The sequence below is a fragment of the Delphinus delphis genome, chromosome 7, assembly GCF_949987515.2.
Source record: "Delphinus delphis chromosome 7, mDelDel1.2, whole genome shotgun sequence".
Classification (NCBI taxonomy): Eukaryota; Metazoa; Chordata; class Mammalia; order Artiodactyla; family Delphinidae; genus Delphinus; species Delphinus delphis.
Window position 1 is genome coordinate 63,682,263 of NC_082689.1, and position 15,871 is coordinate 63,698,133.

Here is a 15,871-nt window from a genome sequence, read left to right on the forward strand (position 1 = left end):
CACCTTAAGACAAGGATGGTGCAATCTTGGTCATCTATACCAGGGGAACACACAGAACATTCAGCGTTAAATATGACACCTGTAATTAGGAAGACCTATGGTTATACCATAGCAATTTTAAGGATGAGGTAATTTTGGGAGTGATGAACAGCAGCAATTGTTTCCAACGCAGTTTATTTATGCTGCGGTACAAACTTTGACAACCAGTATGCTCTGTAAAAGAAATGCCTGCTATCTGTTGTCCTAACGGGTTAATGTGGCTTGTTATTAAGGGTCTAAAATTTGAAATAGTGTCCAAAGTTTTCTTACACTTCTTATTCTAGCTGCACAGGCCCTTTCATCACCTCCCTGGGATCCAAGCGGCTTGGAACAAATGAGTAAAGTCTGTGAACAGCCAGAGACCTAAGGAATCATGTTTCACTAAGAAAAAACCAGAAGGGCTGCGATTAGATTAGGCAAGGTGGGGAAAGGGATATTGGCAGGTAGGTGGCCGGAAAGTTACAACTCGGGTTGTTTTTTAACTGGCGTCCTACAAATGGCCGGCGTGTAGGTGTCTCACTCGCTGACTTGTAAATGAACTTCAGGTTCTCTTTACTTGGGGAGACTTCTGAACCTGAGAACCTGGCGGCGGTTCAACGACCCCGTCCTCGGGGTCCCCAGGGGACATCTTCCGGAGAGTCCGACTGTCTGGGGCGAAGGCGCACGGAAAGCAGGGAGTGAGGGGGCGAGGAACGCGGGCCCCGAAAGCTAACCTAACCCGGCCTCGCTCCCCTCCGGTGGAAACTTCCCCGGCCGCAAGCAGGGCGGGAGAGGGCGGCGGGGCGGCGGTTCCCCTCGCGGAGACAGAGAACTGCGCGCGCGAGGCGCGGGGCGCGCGGCGAGCGCGGCGGCCGCCGCCTCCTCCCCTCCCCGCCTCCGGTGGCGCTGCCTCCTCCCTCCGCCCGGCTCGGCCTCCCTTGCTCCCTCCCCTCGTGGCTGGCTCCAGCGGCGGCGTCGGCGGCGGCGGGCGGGGAGGGCGTGCGCCGGTCGAGAGGTGTCGGCGGCGAGGGGAGGGAAGGGAAGTTTCAAGTGGAAGGTCGTCCGCCGGCCGGCGCGTCTTCTCGCTCTCCTCCGGCAGCATCATGGCGGAGCCGAGCGGTTCGCCCGTGCACGTCCAGCAGCCCCAGCAGGCGGCCCCGGTGACACCGGCGGCGGCGGCCCCGGCGGCCGCGACAGCAGCGCCGGCTCCGGTGGCACCCGGGGCCCCAGCCCCGGCGGCGCAGGCGGTCGGCTGGCCCATCTGCAGGGACGCGTACGAGCTGCAGGAGGTTATCGGTCAGTGCTGCGGGCGCGGCGGGGCTGGCTCAGCCTGGGCGCTGAGGCCGGGCGGGAGGCGCGACCTGGGCGGGAGGGGACGCGGGATGCTGGGCTTGCCTCCATGCACGCCCGGGAGGCAGAGCGGTCGGCTTCTGGGCCTACCGGCTTCAACAGCTTTTTTTTTTTTTTTTTTTTTTAATTTATTTGTTCGTTCCGTGAGCGCTGGTGCTGCAGGAGGCGGCGCGGCGGATGTGACTCGCACTGCAGACGAGCCGCATGCTGCAAACTTTTATCTCCCCGATCGCTGGGGCGGCGGAACTGGGGACCCGGCAATGCCGCCGCATTTTCTTCCTCCCGCGCGCCGGGCCCGCAGCCTGTGGTCGGTGGCCACGCGAGCAGGCAGCCGCGGCCGGGGTGGGGTTGCGGGGGCGCCGCCCTCGGCTTCCAGCGCCCCCGCGCCGCGCCTTGGGGGCCGCGTCCTGGGGGACCCAGCGGGCGCAGCCGCGCCTCTGCTCTCCAAGCTCCGCGCCTCGGTCTCCCGTCAGCAGCCTCTCGGCGTGGGTAACCAGGCTACGTAGGAGTTGCGGAGGCCCAGGTTCTTTCCCGAGGCCGGGGAGGATGCTGGCCTCTCTGACAGCCGCTGCTCCACGCCCGCCTCACAGCCCGGCTCTCCGCGCCGCCCGGCGTTCCCGGGTACCCGCCTCTCGGTAGCTGGGCGCGCCGCCTACTGCCCAGCCCGGTCGCCCGTGGAAAGCAGGCACCCTGGCCTTCTGCCCTGCGCCGGGCCGATGCTTCCCTCTGGTCCAAGGCCGAGCTGCAAGAATGAAAGCCAAGGCTGTCGGTGATCTGCTCTCTGCCTTTCGGTGCCTTCTAGTCGGCCCACAAATACCACCTTATCTTACATTTTAAAAACTTGGCAAAGTCGAATGGCAAGAAGCCGGCATTACCTTTCCCTGGGCCAAACACGTGAAGGACCAGGAGAGTTGTGTTGGCCCTTATTGGATCATCTCGTCTGAGAGGCTTGTTAAACCCAGTTAGGGAACCCACCAGGTAAAGTGGGCCCTCAGCTTCTAACCTTACTGGCGCTGGGATGGGATGCTGCCTTCCCATATCTTGATATTTAAGTACGGTGATGAAAAAGGAATTCAGGATATTCCTCTTAAACTTTTTTTTTTCTTTTCATTAAAAAGAATGCTCCACTCCTCCCTTAAAAAAAAATTAAAACAGATACTAAGAATTTCATTAGGTGTTTAAACGAGCCTTTATCATCTGCTGCTGTGTGAATGAAACAGCATAGACTGAAATAAATACTGAAGGGCAGAACCCTAACCCTAACCTAGGTTATAAAAGCTCCAAATAACCTAAAATAAGCATCTGTACATAAAATTCTTTGAAAACCAAGAACTTTCATAACTTTTGGCCAAAGACCCTAAAAGGACGAGTCTTCCTGTCACTGCGTGGATTAAATATTTTCAAGGGCTTCTCAAAGCCTAGAGTATTTAGTGAAAACTCCTTTAACCTGGTAGCTAAGCCCCTTCGTCTTCCCAGTTTTAAGGCCTGCTCTCAACTGGCTTGCCCCCTCTCATATTCTGATTGCATTGATTGTATCCTGAATAGTCAGCTGTCTTAGGACCCGTCTGGCCTTCCATTCCTTGTTGCCTTTCACAGGCTCTTTAAGTGCCCATCTTTGTAGTGAATCTCACTCAGCTTTCAAGGCCAGTGTGAATGTTCTTGAGAAACCTTCTCCTTCTCCCAAGGCAAAGTGTGGTGGCTTCTGCCCCTCTTTTTATATCTCACCGCATGTAACTCCATAATTTTTATGTGGTCAACAAAATCTAAAGGCCTACTATGTCCCAAGCATCGTGCTAGGTACTAGCAATATAGAAATTAATAAAAATTGTCCCTGCCTTCAAGGACTTCCCAAGTAAACGACTCTGTAAGATGTGATGAGTGAGCACTGGTAGAGCACAAAGGAGGGATTGACTGCTAGGAGAAATAAGGAAACAGGGTATTCCACAGAAGACATCTGAGCTGAATTTTGAAGTCTGAGTAAGTTTGTAAGGTGCCTGATTATTTCCATTGCTGCCTTTCCTAGCTAGGAGTTCCTAGCTGTGAACTCTTCCAGGGTCTTATTTCTCCCTCTGTCTCCAGCACATAGGGATGATGCATACAAGTTGAATGATGGTATCAGCCACATAGTTTCCATAGGGTCAGGACCAGCACTTACTTATAATCAATTTATATGCTTATTTTGTTAATTATTAGGGTCAGTATGCAAGCTTTGCTTTTTTAAAACAATGTTCTGAGCTGATCAGTTTTGTCAACTAAACTGAAGAAAATCTTAGTTTAATTAAGGTGAGGGGATTGATTGCAGGGCTTCCTTCTGCTTGCAGTAGCAGCATTGTTAATTATGGTTGGTCCATTTAATTAAAAAGAAATTTACCTGAGGAATTTTCAAGCAGAAACACCTGCTTATTACTTCTACATTGATTTTTGCGCATTCACAGTGTGGAAAGGGCTTTTCTGCATTTAAAATTTATCTCGTAATTTTCCAACTGAAAGAGATGGCCTGTGGGGGGCCCGTGTTGAAGTCAAGTTGCTGGAATAGGGCTTTCCAGGGTCTTAATGTTTATAGGGAATTACAAACCCATTTCCATTTAGCGTTTAATGCTTGTTAAGTAATGAAGAGTGAACTTGCAGTTAAGCACTTCTGCTTAAACATTACACGCAGAAGTTAGTAGTTCAAACATTGGACCAGTTTCGACACGAGTGCGGTTGGACAGCCTTGGCCTCTCCCGGCCACAAGGCAGGTGTCATATGATAGGGCTGCGACAGTGTGAACCGTGACCAGCAGGAGGCTCAGATGTGCCTGAGCAGAAGGCCAAGAGAGGCAAGGTGTTTTAGCTTTGCAGCGTGGCACCGAGCACTTTTTCTTCTTCGTTTCCTTCTGGCAGAGGTTGGGGGTCTCAAGATTAGAGGAGAAGAGGCTTACTAAAGTCCAAACAAAGCAGGTTCAGTTGTTCGACTTCTGTTTTAGAAAAATAAACACAGGATTTTGCAAGTCTAAAAATAAAGTTTTCTCTTTGTTATATTGTTGTTCTTGTGTGGTGAAGGATCAGTGGAGAGTTTGTAATGGTAGTCTGGTTCTAAAGTTTGTGTGCGACCTGGAAATGATGTACAATCTATTGGAGGGAGCTTTATACTTAGGGGTTAACCATGTTATGAAATGATTAAATTCCTTGTTTTAGCCATCAATATGAGTAGATTTCAAATATTTCTGTCTCCTATAGAAATAACTGCTCATGGGAGGTGTTCTAGCTTAATACTCTTCAGCCTCATCAATCCTTGTTCCTCAACCCCCGCCCCCCCCCCCCCCCCCCCGCCATCTCTCAGATTCGCTCTTTAGAAGTATATGGGGCACCCAAAGATATGCTAGTTGAAAAATTAGTTTATTTGTTGGTGGTATTAATATTATCACTTTGATTTGCTAAACAAAGAACAAAAAGTGAATCATGTAAATGTTGACTTGGGCTTCCTTAATCGATTGAACAGCCTCAAGGAACTTTCCTGTCAAAGAGTTATATTCAATGCAGTATCAGTTTCCTTATTAGAATCGGATAGTTCTAGCAGGGTCTGTTATCTTTGTTGGTTTTCCTCTGAGAAACACTAAATAGACCCATGCCTCAGAGCATGTTTGATTTTCTTAGATACTTTTTGCAGGATGAGTCTGTCTGTAGTTTTGCACCTTATTTCTCAGCGTTGCTTCACTTTTATCCTGGGCAGTCATTTAGAGTGATCCAAAAGTACCACCTGCTGCATTTCTGGTTCTAGTCAACAAAAAGAATTTGGTTCCTAGACTCCTAACTGTAGTTTGACAGAGGGGTTCTCAAGTACTCTGTTTTCTCTCCCGGGAGCTTTGTTTAACCATTCCGGTGTATCTTCCCCAGGCACAAGTAATAGGCAACTCTCCAGGTCTTCAAGGAGCAGTAGCCCAGAGCTCTGATCTGTGCTCTCAGAGGTTCTGTGGAGCTCTGTGGTTTAGGGATTAGAACTGGTTTTATAGATGTTCTAGAGGGATCTTGAGGACAGTGGAACCATACTGCGTCACACTCTTTTGCACAGGACCTCAGAGGCCTGGAGCACTGAGTGTGTATTTTAATCTCCCAGACCTTTAAACCGGGCTGCTTTGCTGTTGCTGTCAGTTGTTAATTTGCCTTTTATTTATTTATTTATTTGGCTGCGCTGGGTCTTAGTTGCAGCACGCGGGATCTTTAGTTGGGGCATGCGGGCTCCTTAGTTGTGGCATGTGGGCTCGTAGTTGGGGCATGCATGCGGGATCTAGTTCCCTGACCAGGGATAGAACCTGGGCCCCCTGCGTTGGGAGCGCTGAGTATTAACCACTGGACCACCAGGGAAGTCCCATGTTGGCTTTTTTTTTTTTAGAAGAAACAGAGTCCTGAGATGCTTAGCTTCGCGCAGGTGTTTTGATTTTCATATCGTTTCACTATTTTTTTTTTGTAAAGAGAAAAATGTATATAGAACTGCTCTTTTCGTTTTTTTTCATTATTGTGGTAAAATATACAAATATAGGTAACATAAGACTTACCATTTTAACCATTTTCTAAGTGTACAGTTCGGTGGTGTTAATTAATTCAATAGAAATGCTTTTAAATGTGCTGTTCAAACTAGCATGTGGGAAAAATCTCTGGGTTAAGAGAAGCTAATGTTAGAATTTCTATAATACTTTATGCATTTGCTTTGTGACAGATAAAATTATAAATTTCCCCCTGTCTCTTATAAGTCTGTTGTATCCTCCATTTTTGATGGTGTTGGAGAGTAAATTAAAACGTGGCGGGCTCTGGAGTCAGATGGCCTGGCAGTGGCAGTCGCTGGCCTCGCGACCTTGAGCCAGTTATTTGGAGGTGTCTGTACTCGGTTTCCTCATTTTCGACCTGGAGATGATAACGATAGGGTTGCAGAGAAAGGGAGACTCTGGAGCACTTAGAACAGTGCCTGGCACAGGGCGAGCTCTCCGGGAGTCTGAGCCTGCGCTGCCGTGCGCTGCGCCGGCTGATCAGCTCCGAGTTACCGGCAGAGAATACTGCCCTGACTCTGGCCAGACTGTGGAGCGTCCTGTAGAGTTTCTCTGCTCAATTGGCATCAGGGAGTTTGCAGGAGGGGGAGTTGGCCCGCGAGCCCCCGCCTTTCAGTGGGCGGCGCCTTCCAGTGGGCTGCTGGCGGGGCAGCCTGAGGCCCCTGCGGGGAGGTAGCTGCAGAGACCTGTGGAACAGGACAGCTCGGGGCCTCGGGTGCCAGATGGCCCTCTGACAAGTGGTGAGAGCATCCTGCGGGAAGGTTGCTGGAGGTACGGCCCGTCGCGAAAGGGCTCTGTGAGCAACCTGCTCCGACTGCATTTTTCTCCCACCTCTGCATCCGCCCTGCGGAGGCTGCCGTGCTGGCAGGAAATGCTGCTGACTAAAAGAAATGGTCACAGTGTGCCCCAGCGGGTCAGGGGACGGGGCATTTGTCTGCAGATCAGGTCATCACTGTTGCTCTCCTGTCTCCTTCCTTGCCTTGCTGCTCTTCCCTCTACTTATAAATATTCTCGTCTCCCTCCAATCATTCACAGCAAAAGAGAACAAAACACCGACACTCTCACTACTCCTTCTTCCTCTAGCTCCTGCCTTATCTCTTTCCTTCCCTTCCCAGTGGAGAACCTCCCATCCACTTCTCAGCTCACTGCAATCTGGCGTCTGCCCTCTTGCTAAGAAGCCAAAATTGGAATGTCCACAGTCACCGTGACCTTCTGTGGCTGCAGCCAGTGGACACTGCAGGCTTTCCCTCTCTTCCTCTCTCTGCAGGAGTCGGCACCATCTGCCGTTTCTCCTGCTCCTTCCCCGCGTATCTCTGCTCCAGGATCCACTTCTCTATGGGTCTGAGGCTTCAACCACTGCCTAAAATGCCCAGGGCCTCTCTGGTCTTTGGACTGGTATGAGGGCTGCCTTTTAAACATCTTTGTTTAGATACTTCACAGAACCTCATACTCACAGTGAAACTCACTGCCTCGCCACCTTTGCTTCATCGTAATCCTGCTCCTTCAACGTTCTCCATCTTACACAAGACCCTTGAGTGTGAAGCAGAAACATGCTGCTCAGCCTGCGCTTGCCCGTCTCCCTTCTCTCCCACATCTGATTGGTCCTCAGTCCTAAATACTCTGCGTGCTGGATCCCTTCTCTGATCTGTCTCTCACTCTTCCTCTTGGCCATTGCCAGTTCAGTTCGGGCTCTTATCAGTTCTTAACTTGGATGACTGTAATGACTTCCTGACCAGGTTCCTTGTCTGCAGCCTTGCTTCCAGCTCTAGTGTGCCTTGCTACCAAAGCGATACTGCTGTACCCAAAGTTTTATCAGTTAACCCCAGGCTTAAACGCTTTTAGTGGCTCTTCCATCATCCTTAAGATGAACTCTGAGCAGGTGTTTAAGGCCTTCGGGAATTGTCTCTTGCCTCCCATTCACTGTTTCCCCCCTCTGCCCCACACCCTTTGTCATTTCTATTCTCAGGACAGACTCGCAGCCAGTGGGAACCTTTTTGCAGTTGCTGAAATGCTTCATGCTTTCTCAGCCCCTGCTAGGCAAGTTTTCCCTGTGCTTGGAACACCCTTGCACACCCCTTCCGTTCCATTTTCATGTATTTAACAGAGAACTCCGGTCTCTCCTTTTAAGCGTTACCTTTATTGAAGTATAATATGCACAAGGAAGAGTATACATGTCATAAATGTATAGCTTGATGCGTGTTCATAAACGGAGCCCACCCTGATCCGGTCTCCCTTTTAAGACCCGGAATAAATGATTTCACAGAAACAGCCTCTGCCCCTGAACCGCCTTCCCCTCTGCTCCTCTCTTGTCTCTTTCACCCCCGGTGGTCCTCATACCCTGTGCAGATGGTTTCCCTCCTTGCCCATCCCGGCACTCCTCCTTGAGGACAGGCCTTTGGCCTCCATAGCCCACACCTCCTATTAAAGATTCGCTAAGTGTTTTCTGGATGAAGCTCTGAATTTTAGGGATAAATGCCCTCCCACCCCCTGTGGAAGAGGAACCTTGCCTCGCTTCTGAATATTTGCCTCCTTGGATCCTGAAGATTTAATCTTGCCTGTGGTTAATGATGATGCTTATTCAGTTGCGTTTGGGCCAATCAGCTTAAAGGGCTCTGTAGAAATTAGCTCATTAATCCTCCCAGATCAAGAGTAAGCACTTTGAGTACTTGCACCTGCCTGTGCTGTGCAGGCAGGCAGGCAGCCAGCCAGAGGCCTGGCTTTCCTGAGGTCATTGTTCTGCGAGGTGGCCTCTGCAGATTAAAGGACCCGGAGCTCCCTGCCACAGTCTCTGCGTCCTTTCACTCAGGCATTGCAGAGCAGGGTGGGGGAAGTCCTAGCGCGCCTCTCCTCTTCTTCAGAGCTTTCCTTTCTTGAGTGTACCCATGAGCTCTCTCTTGCTGTTTGTGTAGTTATATATAACCCAACCTTGAAGATCTGTGGGCCTTCTTGCTGTGTAGAAATCAGGACTGTTGAAGAAGATCAGGGATACAGGTGAAACACAGCAGCAGAATATCAGACGGGTGGTTTTCAAAGGTTGATACGATGGCAGGAATTGTATTTTTATAAGTGACAAGGGACTGGGGGGTGATAGGATTGGTGTGGTACATGCTAAGACCATAGAACTGGATCTTTTAAAGTCAAAACCAGTCTAATAGGTATTGTAATTCCTCTGTGGTGTATTTTTGGGAAAGGTTTTTTTCCCCATTAAAAAAAAAAATTCTCCATGTAATCAAGTGAGGTTTTACGTTTTCCTCCAGGACAGTTTTGCTTAAATTATCCCCAAACAACTCCAAGATGGCTGAAGTGATTCAAGTGCTTCAGGTGTTTCTTTTTCCAAATCCGCTGTTCATTGGTCAAGTTTTTGCTGCTAAAGAAGAATTCAGTATGTTAATTAGAAAGGCATTTTAGATTCGGCTTAACTGGAAAGTAGAGGAGAAATAGCAGTCCTTTAGACAATGGATCGGCAGAGCTTTAGTTCAGAATTGATTTACATAAACACTTTGGGAACCTGATGTCAGTAAATGCTGATGTATTTCAAGTTTCTTCCCATTTGCCAAACAAATATTTGGGAATAAACTCTCACTTAAAGCTTTAAAAAACTTCTTGGACATTGAGGAATTAGATGAATTGACCTTTTAAACTAATTGTATATTTTGATGTATGGGAAAACATCATTTTAAGATAGAACTTAAAACATCATTTTAAAATAGTTTTATCTTCAAACTTCTTCCTAGTAAGTGGCATTTAGTATAACTCAGAGGCCTAGTCTGGGTGTTCATTCACTTCTTCGCTCAGGTGAAAATACACATCCTTGTGACATTTATGGGGTCCAGGTTTCCAACGTTTAGTCACTGATGTACCAGAAGAACTACTATGGTAAGTAGAGATGGATGACTTTCTATCATGTGAATGAGATCTTCATTGGGGGAATGTTTTAGAAGCCAGTGACCTGTGACAATTCTGAAACTTCTCACAATCACTCTATTTGATGGTTGAGGTCTTAGAAGAACTTGTGATCTTGTTTTGAACGGTAGCATCAGTTTGTACCGGGGCTTGTAATAAGGGGCATCCCTACTGGTTTCTTTCCTGCTCTGTTTTGTTTGGGGATTGAAAAGGATTCATTTTATGGATTGGTTCCTATTGGCGTATCTTGTGTTGTTGACATTTTACTTTGAATTATTTGGTCTGTCCTTCCTTCTTCCCTCCCTCACTTCATCCTTTCCTCCCTTCCTTTCCTTTCTTCCTTCCTTTGAAATTGGCAATGTCACCAGCCCCTTTCTTAATTATGAGATGACTCAAGAAAGCAGGGGAAGAGAGTGCCCAGGGGTAGGAATGATAGGTCAGTGCTGGCTTTTTAAGGTCAGCTCCTAAGTGAGGAATAGCATAGGAATATAGGGGGATAATGAAATTTAATTTTGGAGGAAACTGAAGAGAAAGTCCATTCCTGTTCCTTTGTTTCTACAACTGAAGATTCTAACAACTTAACTTAATTTGCCTGTGGTCCAGAAGTCCTTAGAATCTCAGGCCGATGCTTCCTACCCGGTTCAGTGTTTCTTTTTTTCCTTATATTTTGGCTGCGTTGGGTCTTCGTTGCTGCGCGGCTTTCTGTAGTTGCGGTGACCAGCGGCTATTCTTTGTTGCGGTACGCCGGCTTCTCCATGCGGTGCTCGGGCCTCTCATTGCCGTGGCTTGTCTTTGTTGTGGAACGTGGACTCTAGGTGTGCGGGCTCAGTAGTTGTGGCTCGTGGGCTCTAGACCGCAGGCTCAGTAGTTGTGGTGCTTGGGCTTGGTTGCTCCCCAGCATGTGGGATCTTCCCGGACCAGGGCTCGCACCTGTGTCCCCTGCATTGGCAGGTGGATTCTTAACCGCTGCGCCACCAGGGAAGTTCCCAGTTCAGTGTTTTCTTCTACTTACATCATGTTGATTCCTCATTGGTGGGAAGGAGGAAGTTAGAAATGTTATCGACTCAGTGAATTTTATAACTACCATTTTAATGAAGTAAATATATATCTTATCTGGGAACATATTTACCGTATAGATTTTATAGTAAAAATCTTTCTTTAGAGGGGTTGAAATGATCTTTATATATCTTTCTTCATTAGAGCATGTTTATTTAACACATAAACCAGGTGATATATAAACATAAAAGTTTCATTTCACCTATCATCTTTTGCCTGGCTGTTAGAATAGACTATAAATATATATTTTTAAAATTAATTAACTTATTTATTTTTGGCTGCGTTGGGTCTTTGTTGCTGCGTGGGCTTTTCTCTAGTTGCGGTGAGCAGGGGCTACTCTTCGTTGCGGTGCGTGGGCTTCTCATTGCGGTGGCTTCTCTTGTTGTGGAGCACGGGCTCTAGGTGTGCAGTTTCAGTAGTTGTGGCTCGCGGGCTCTAGAGCGCAGGCTCAGTAGTTGTGGCGCACAGGCTTAGTTGCTCCGTGGCATGTGGGATCTTCCCGGACCAGGGCTCGAACCCGTGTCCCCTGCATTGGCAGGAGGATTCTTAACCACTGTGCCACCAGGGAAGCCCTAGACTGTATTTTTAATCCTTAGTTAGAACCTGTCAGTGAGGTGGAACCTGTCAGTGTGTGTGTGTGTGAGAGTGTGTGAGTGAGAGAGAGAGAGAGAGAGAGAGGGAAATGGCAAATAAAAGGTTGAGGAGCAGGAAATAGATGTACTTCAGGGCTGATCATTAGCTGGAGCAGAGCTTCTGCACTAGAGCCAGGTCCCTGCTGCCAGGCTGATAACTTTATAGCAGTCAGAGCAGCAACGGCATTCCTAGCAGTGTCTAGTTCTGAGCTGTCCGTAATGGTAGCCACTAGCCACATGTGGCTATTTCAGTTTGAATTAATTAAAATTAAATAAATTTTGGGGTGGAAAGGAATGAAGAGGCAGAGCACAGAGGATGTTTAGGGCAGTGAAACTGTGATACCATATACCAGTGTGATACCATAATGATGGATACGTGTCATACATTTGTCCAAACCCACAGAATGTACAACACAGAGGGTGAGCCCTAACGTAAACAGTGGGCTTTGAATGCCAAGGATGTGTCAGTGTAAGTTCATCAGTTGTAGCAAATGTACCACTCTTTTGGGGGATGTTGGTAATGCTGGAGGCTGTGCATGTGTGGGAGCAGGGGGTACATGGGAAGTCTCTGCCTTCTTCTCAATTTTGCTGTGACCCTAAAACTGCTTTAAAACAATAAAGTCTTTAAAAATGAAATAACATACAGTTCCTGAGTGACACGAGCCACATTTTCAAGTGCAGCCAACTGTGACTACTGCAGCTGAGGAGCTGTATTTTATTTATTTAATTTTAGGTCTGTAACCTGCACTGTCCAGTAAAGTACCTTACTGGATAGTGCGGATACAGATTACTTCCATCACCACAAAAAGTCTTACTGGAGAGGGCTGGATGGTAATTTCTCAGAAATGTTCAGAAACTGACTAAATATTATTATGATGGCTGTAAATATCCCGAGGCTACCTCCTGATAACATGCTAAGGCATCGCCACTGACTTAGAAGTACAAAAGGAGACAAACAGTGCTAACCTGATTAAAAAAAAAAAATTGTTTTCACCCTGTGCTCTATTAGAAAGCGAATTGATTCATATTTTCAGAAGGACAGTTATTTTTTGTGTATGGTGAAACAGATACCCCTGCTGACGTAGAAAGACAGTTTTGAAGTATGAGTTTTTATCTTACTCACTTAACTCATTCTAGGATATTCTTGTGATTACTGTAAACACGGAATCCTCCCGAATGAGATCCAGTATTTTCAGAAGTATCAAAATGTTACATTTCCTTGAGAAATCACTTCAGAGTCTTGGGGCTGGATGTGGTAGACAGAATCACTTCAGTTTATCTTCTTTTATGTAATGAAGTAAGAAAGAACTGACAAAATAGTTTTTTTGGTGAAATTACAAAGACGTTGTGAAATTAACTCCACTTAGAAAAAAAATGATACCTGTGTCAGTTTTAGTCACTTAAATGGTGAGTTTGAATCATGGTCCCTTCTTTTCCCTTGATTTTAAAACATTTCGGTAATTGAGTAATTAAAGGATTTAATAGTTTAGTCTAAGTTATATAACACAAAGCAAATAAAACGTTCAGTATTGAAGTCAGTACCTTAACAGAAATTCAAACTCAGTCATCACTGTTTGGTTAGGACACCTTTTTTGTTAGGAGAGGGAATTAATGACATAGGGGTGGGTGAAAACAAATATCTGTGTAGGGAGATTAACTGGGTTTAATTTTGGGCAATTCAGAAACAGTTTGTACTTTCTTATGTTTAGTGTCCCTAGGGTGACTGGGGCCGCCACAGAGAATGCTTTACTATGTAATCCTTTTTTATTTTTCCTCGTAGATGCCCTTTCAAGTTTCTGGAGTCCTAAATCCAGTGCCTGACCTTCAACAAGGGCCGTTGCGGAAACATTTTTAATATGGCAGTTTGGGTGGCTGAAATAGTACTAGGGGAAGTGTCTCTGTGTGTTTTCAAATTAATGATCATTAGGACAAATTTAAGAATAGTGATATTTTTGGCATAAGTCTAGATCAGGACTAGATTGTATATCTTTACTAAAATAAATTCTCATTGGTTGTTTAAAAAGTGACAGTCTCGGGCTTCCCTGGTGGCGCAGTGGTTGAGAGTCCGCCTGCCGATGCAGGGGACACGGGCTCCTGCCCTGGTCCGGGAGGATCCCACATGCCGTGGAGCAACTAAGCCCGTGAGCCATGGCCGCTGAGCCTGCGCGTCTGGAGCCTGTGCTCCACAACGGGAGAGGCCACAACAGTGAGAGGCCCGCGTACCGCAAAAAAAAAAAAAAAAAAGTGACAGTCTCTAGGGTGAAGAGATAATGAGCCTCTTAGTTCATCTATAGCCATCTTCCTGATTGTTTCCATAGAAGCAGCAAGACTGTTTAAAGGCTATAATTTCATGTCCTACTCTTCAGAGCCCATTAAAAATAGGCAACATAGGCGGCTTTGTAGCTTATATATTTGCTTAAATAGTCTTAAAGACAAAGAGGGTAACTGCTGTGCGGTCACTGGGATAGGTAAACATTGCAGTCAGGCACTTGTTTGGCTTTTGCTTATAGGTTATGGTCCATTTAGCCTCCTGTATTAAGAGTGACATTTTTGGGAGTTCCATGGTGGCCTAGTGGTTAAGGATTCTGGGCTTTCACTGCCATGGCCTGGGTTCAATCTCTGGTTGGGGAAGATCCCACAAGCTGTGTGGCATGGCCAAAAAAGAAGAGTGACATTGTTCTCAGCTATACGTAGTTGTTTAAAAATGAAATATTCTCTTGGAGCTCCTTGGAAGAAAGGGAGTGACAAAAATGTGAAAAGGTGGTATTTATGGGGTCTGACCAACTTTAAAATTAATCATATCAGGACTGATATGCACAAGAAGTATTGTTTCCTTCAAGGGGACATAGTGGAAGGGGGTCCACTTATACTTTATAGCGACATTTTATTTTAAATTAAAAAATTACCCATTTCTATCAGCCCTCTAATGAAGAAACGAGACTGATTTTCTAATGTGACATTAATTTGCTCTTGAGGTATTGCCCAAGCTGTTTTTATCAGTTGTAGCTTGATCAGAATCGTTATTTAGCCTTACACAATGACTCTCGTCTGAACAGTGCTGTTAGTTGTTTAAAGTCAGTTTTGTTTACTGTTATTTTTAATAGATTCTGCATCACTGCTTCACAGAAGTAATGAGATTATCTGGGACTGTGGTTTGCAATTACAACGAGCAATTTGTCTAGAGGCAGGGATAGCAATAGCAAAAGCGGAGGGACTGTGAGGATGTGTAATAGAGGGGTTGGGTGTGAGATTCCAAAACCAGATCTGTGAAGCCAGAGACAAGATGGGATCATTGGAAGACAAAGACTAGCATGAGGCACCAAAAGACGTCGGATCTGAGCAGGAGTGAATAAGATGGAGAGTAAGGACTCAGGGACATTTCCACGTTTTGCAGGGGTTCAGCAAGGGGCCAAGGCAAGTAGGGACAATGTAACTTTTCCCAGAAAGTTTTAGTGGCAGCATCTTGCTGAGGTGGGCCCCTCATTTGAAGCTTTGCCTTCAAGGGAGGTGTCTCTGATGAACAGAAAGGCTCAGTGCTGATGGTCTCTGCGTCAGCTATGTATAGCTGTGTAACAAACCACCCCAAAACTTAATGGCTTAATATAATGACCTTTTTATTTGCTTACAGTTCCATGGGTTGGCAGTTTGGGCTTCACTGGGCAGTTCTGCTGGTCTCGCCTAGGGACAGTCTTTGACCAGCTGGGCTGGGGCTATCTATATTAAGATGGTCTCAACATGTATGTGGTGGTTGGTGCTGGCTGTTGGCTGGCCCTCTCTTTCCGTTGATTCCTCATTCTCAAGCAAGTGTGCCCGTACTTCATCCCTTGGCTGTGTTCCAAGGTAGCTGGAGTGGAGCTGCAAGGACTCTTGAGGCCTGGGCTTGGTGGTGACAAAGCGTCACTGTGTCTCTTTCAGTTGGTCAGAGCACATCACAGGGTAGCTCAGGCTCAGGCGGGAGGGAGATTGATTTTCCTGCTTGCTGGGAGGAACAGTAAAATCACATGGTAAAGGGACATGTGTACAGAGACGGGAGGAATTCTTATTACCATCTTTGCAAACTCTCTACCACACAGCTTTATGTAGCTCAAGGGTGATGAGTACACAATGTTTGTCATTCATTTAACATTCGTTTCTAACTTGTGGTAGGGGAGCTAATTACCTGACTGCCTTACCCCTGATTGTTATAGTGTGGTTGATTACAGGTTTCATAAACTAATTTTTTGTGTGAACCATCCATCAGCATGATTTTGGCTAGAAACGTGGCTTTAGAAATGTATAACTTTCTAAGAAATCTAAACATGTCTTTTCTAATGTAACATTTGAAGGGCAGAGGGGTGTGTGTTGTGTGTGTGTGTGTGTGTGTGTGTGTGTGTGTGTGTGTGTGTAATGC

At 46.6% G+C, this 15,871-nt stretch overlaps 1 protein-coding gene across 1 annotated transcript in view; it reads left to right on the forward strand.

Moving 5' to 3' along the window:
- The first annotated feature begins 381 nt into the window (after window positions 1-381).
- STK39 (serine/threonine kinase 39) overlaps window positions 382-15,871 on the forward strand; it is a 309,660-nt gene continuing 294,170 nt past the window's right edge. The window contains exon 1 of the mRNA XM_060016642.1: window positions 382-1,314. Within this exon, the coding sequence (XP_059872625.1) occupies window positions 1,122-1,314 (193 nt within the window). The 5' untranslated portion in view covers window positions 382-1,121. The remainder of the gene's footprint in view (window positions 1,315-15,871) is intronic.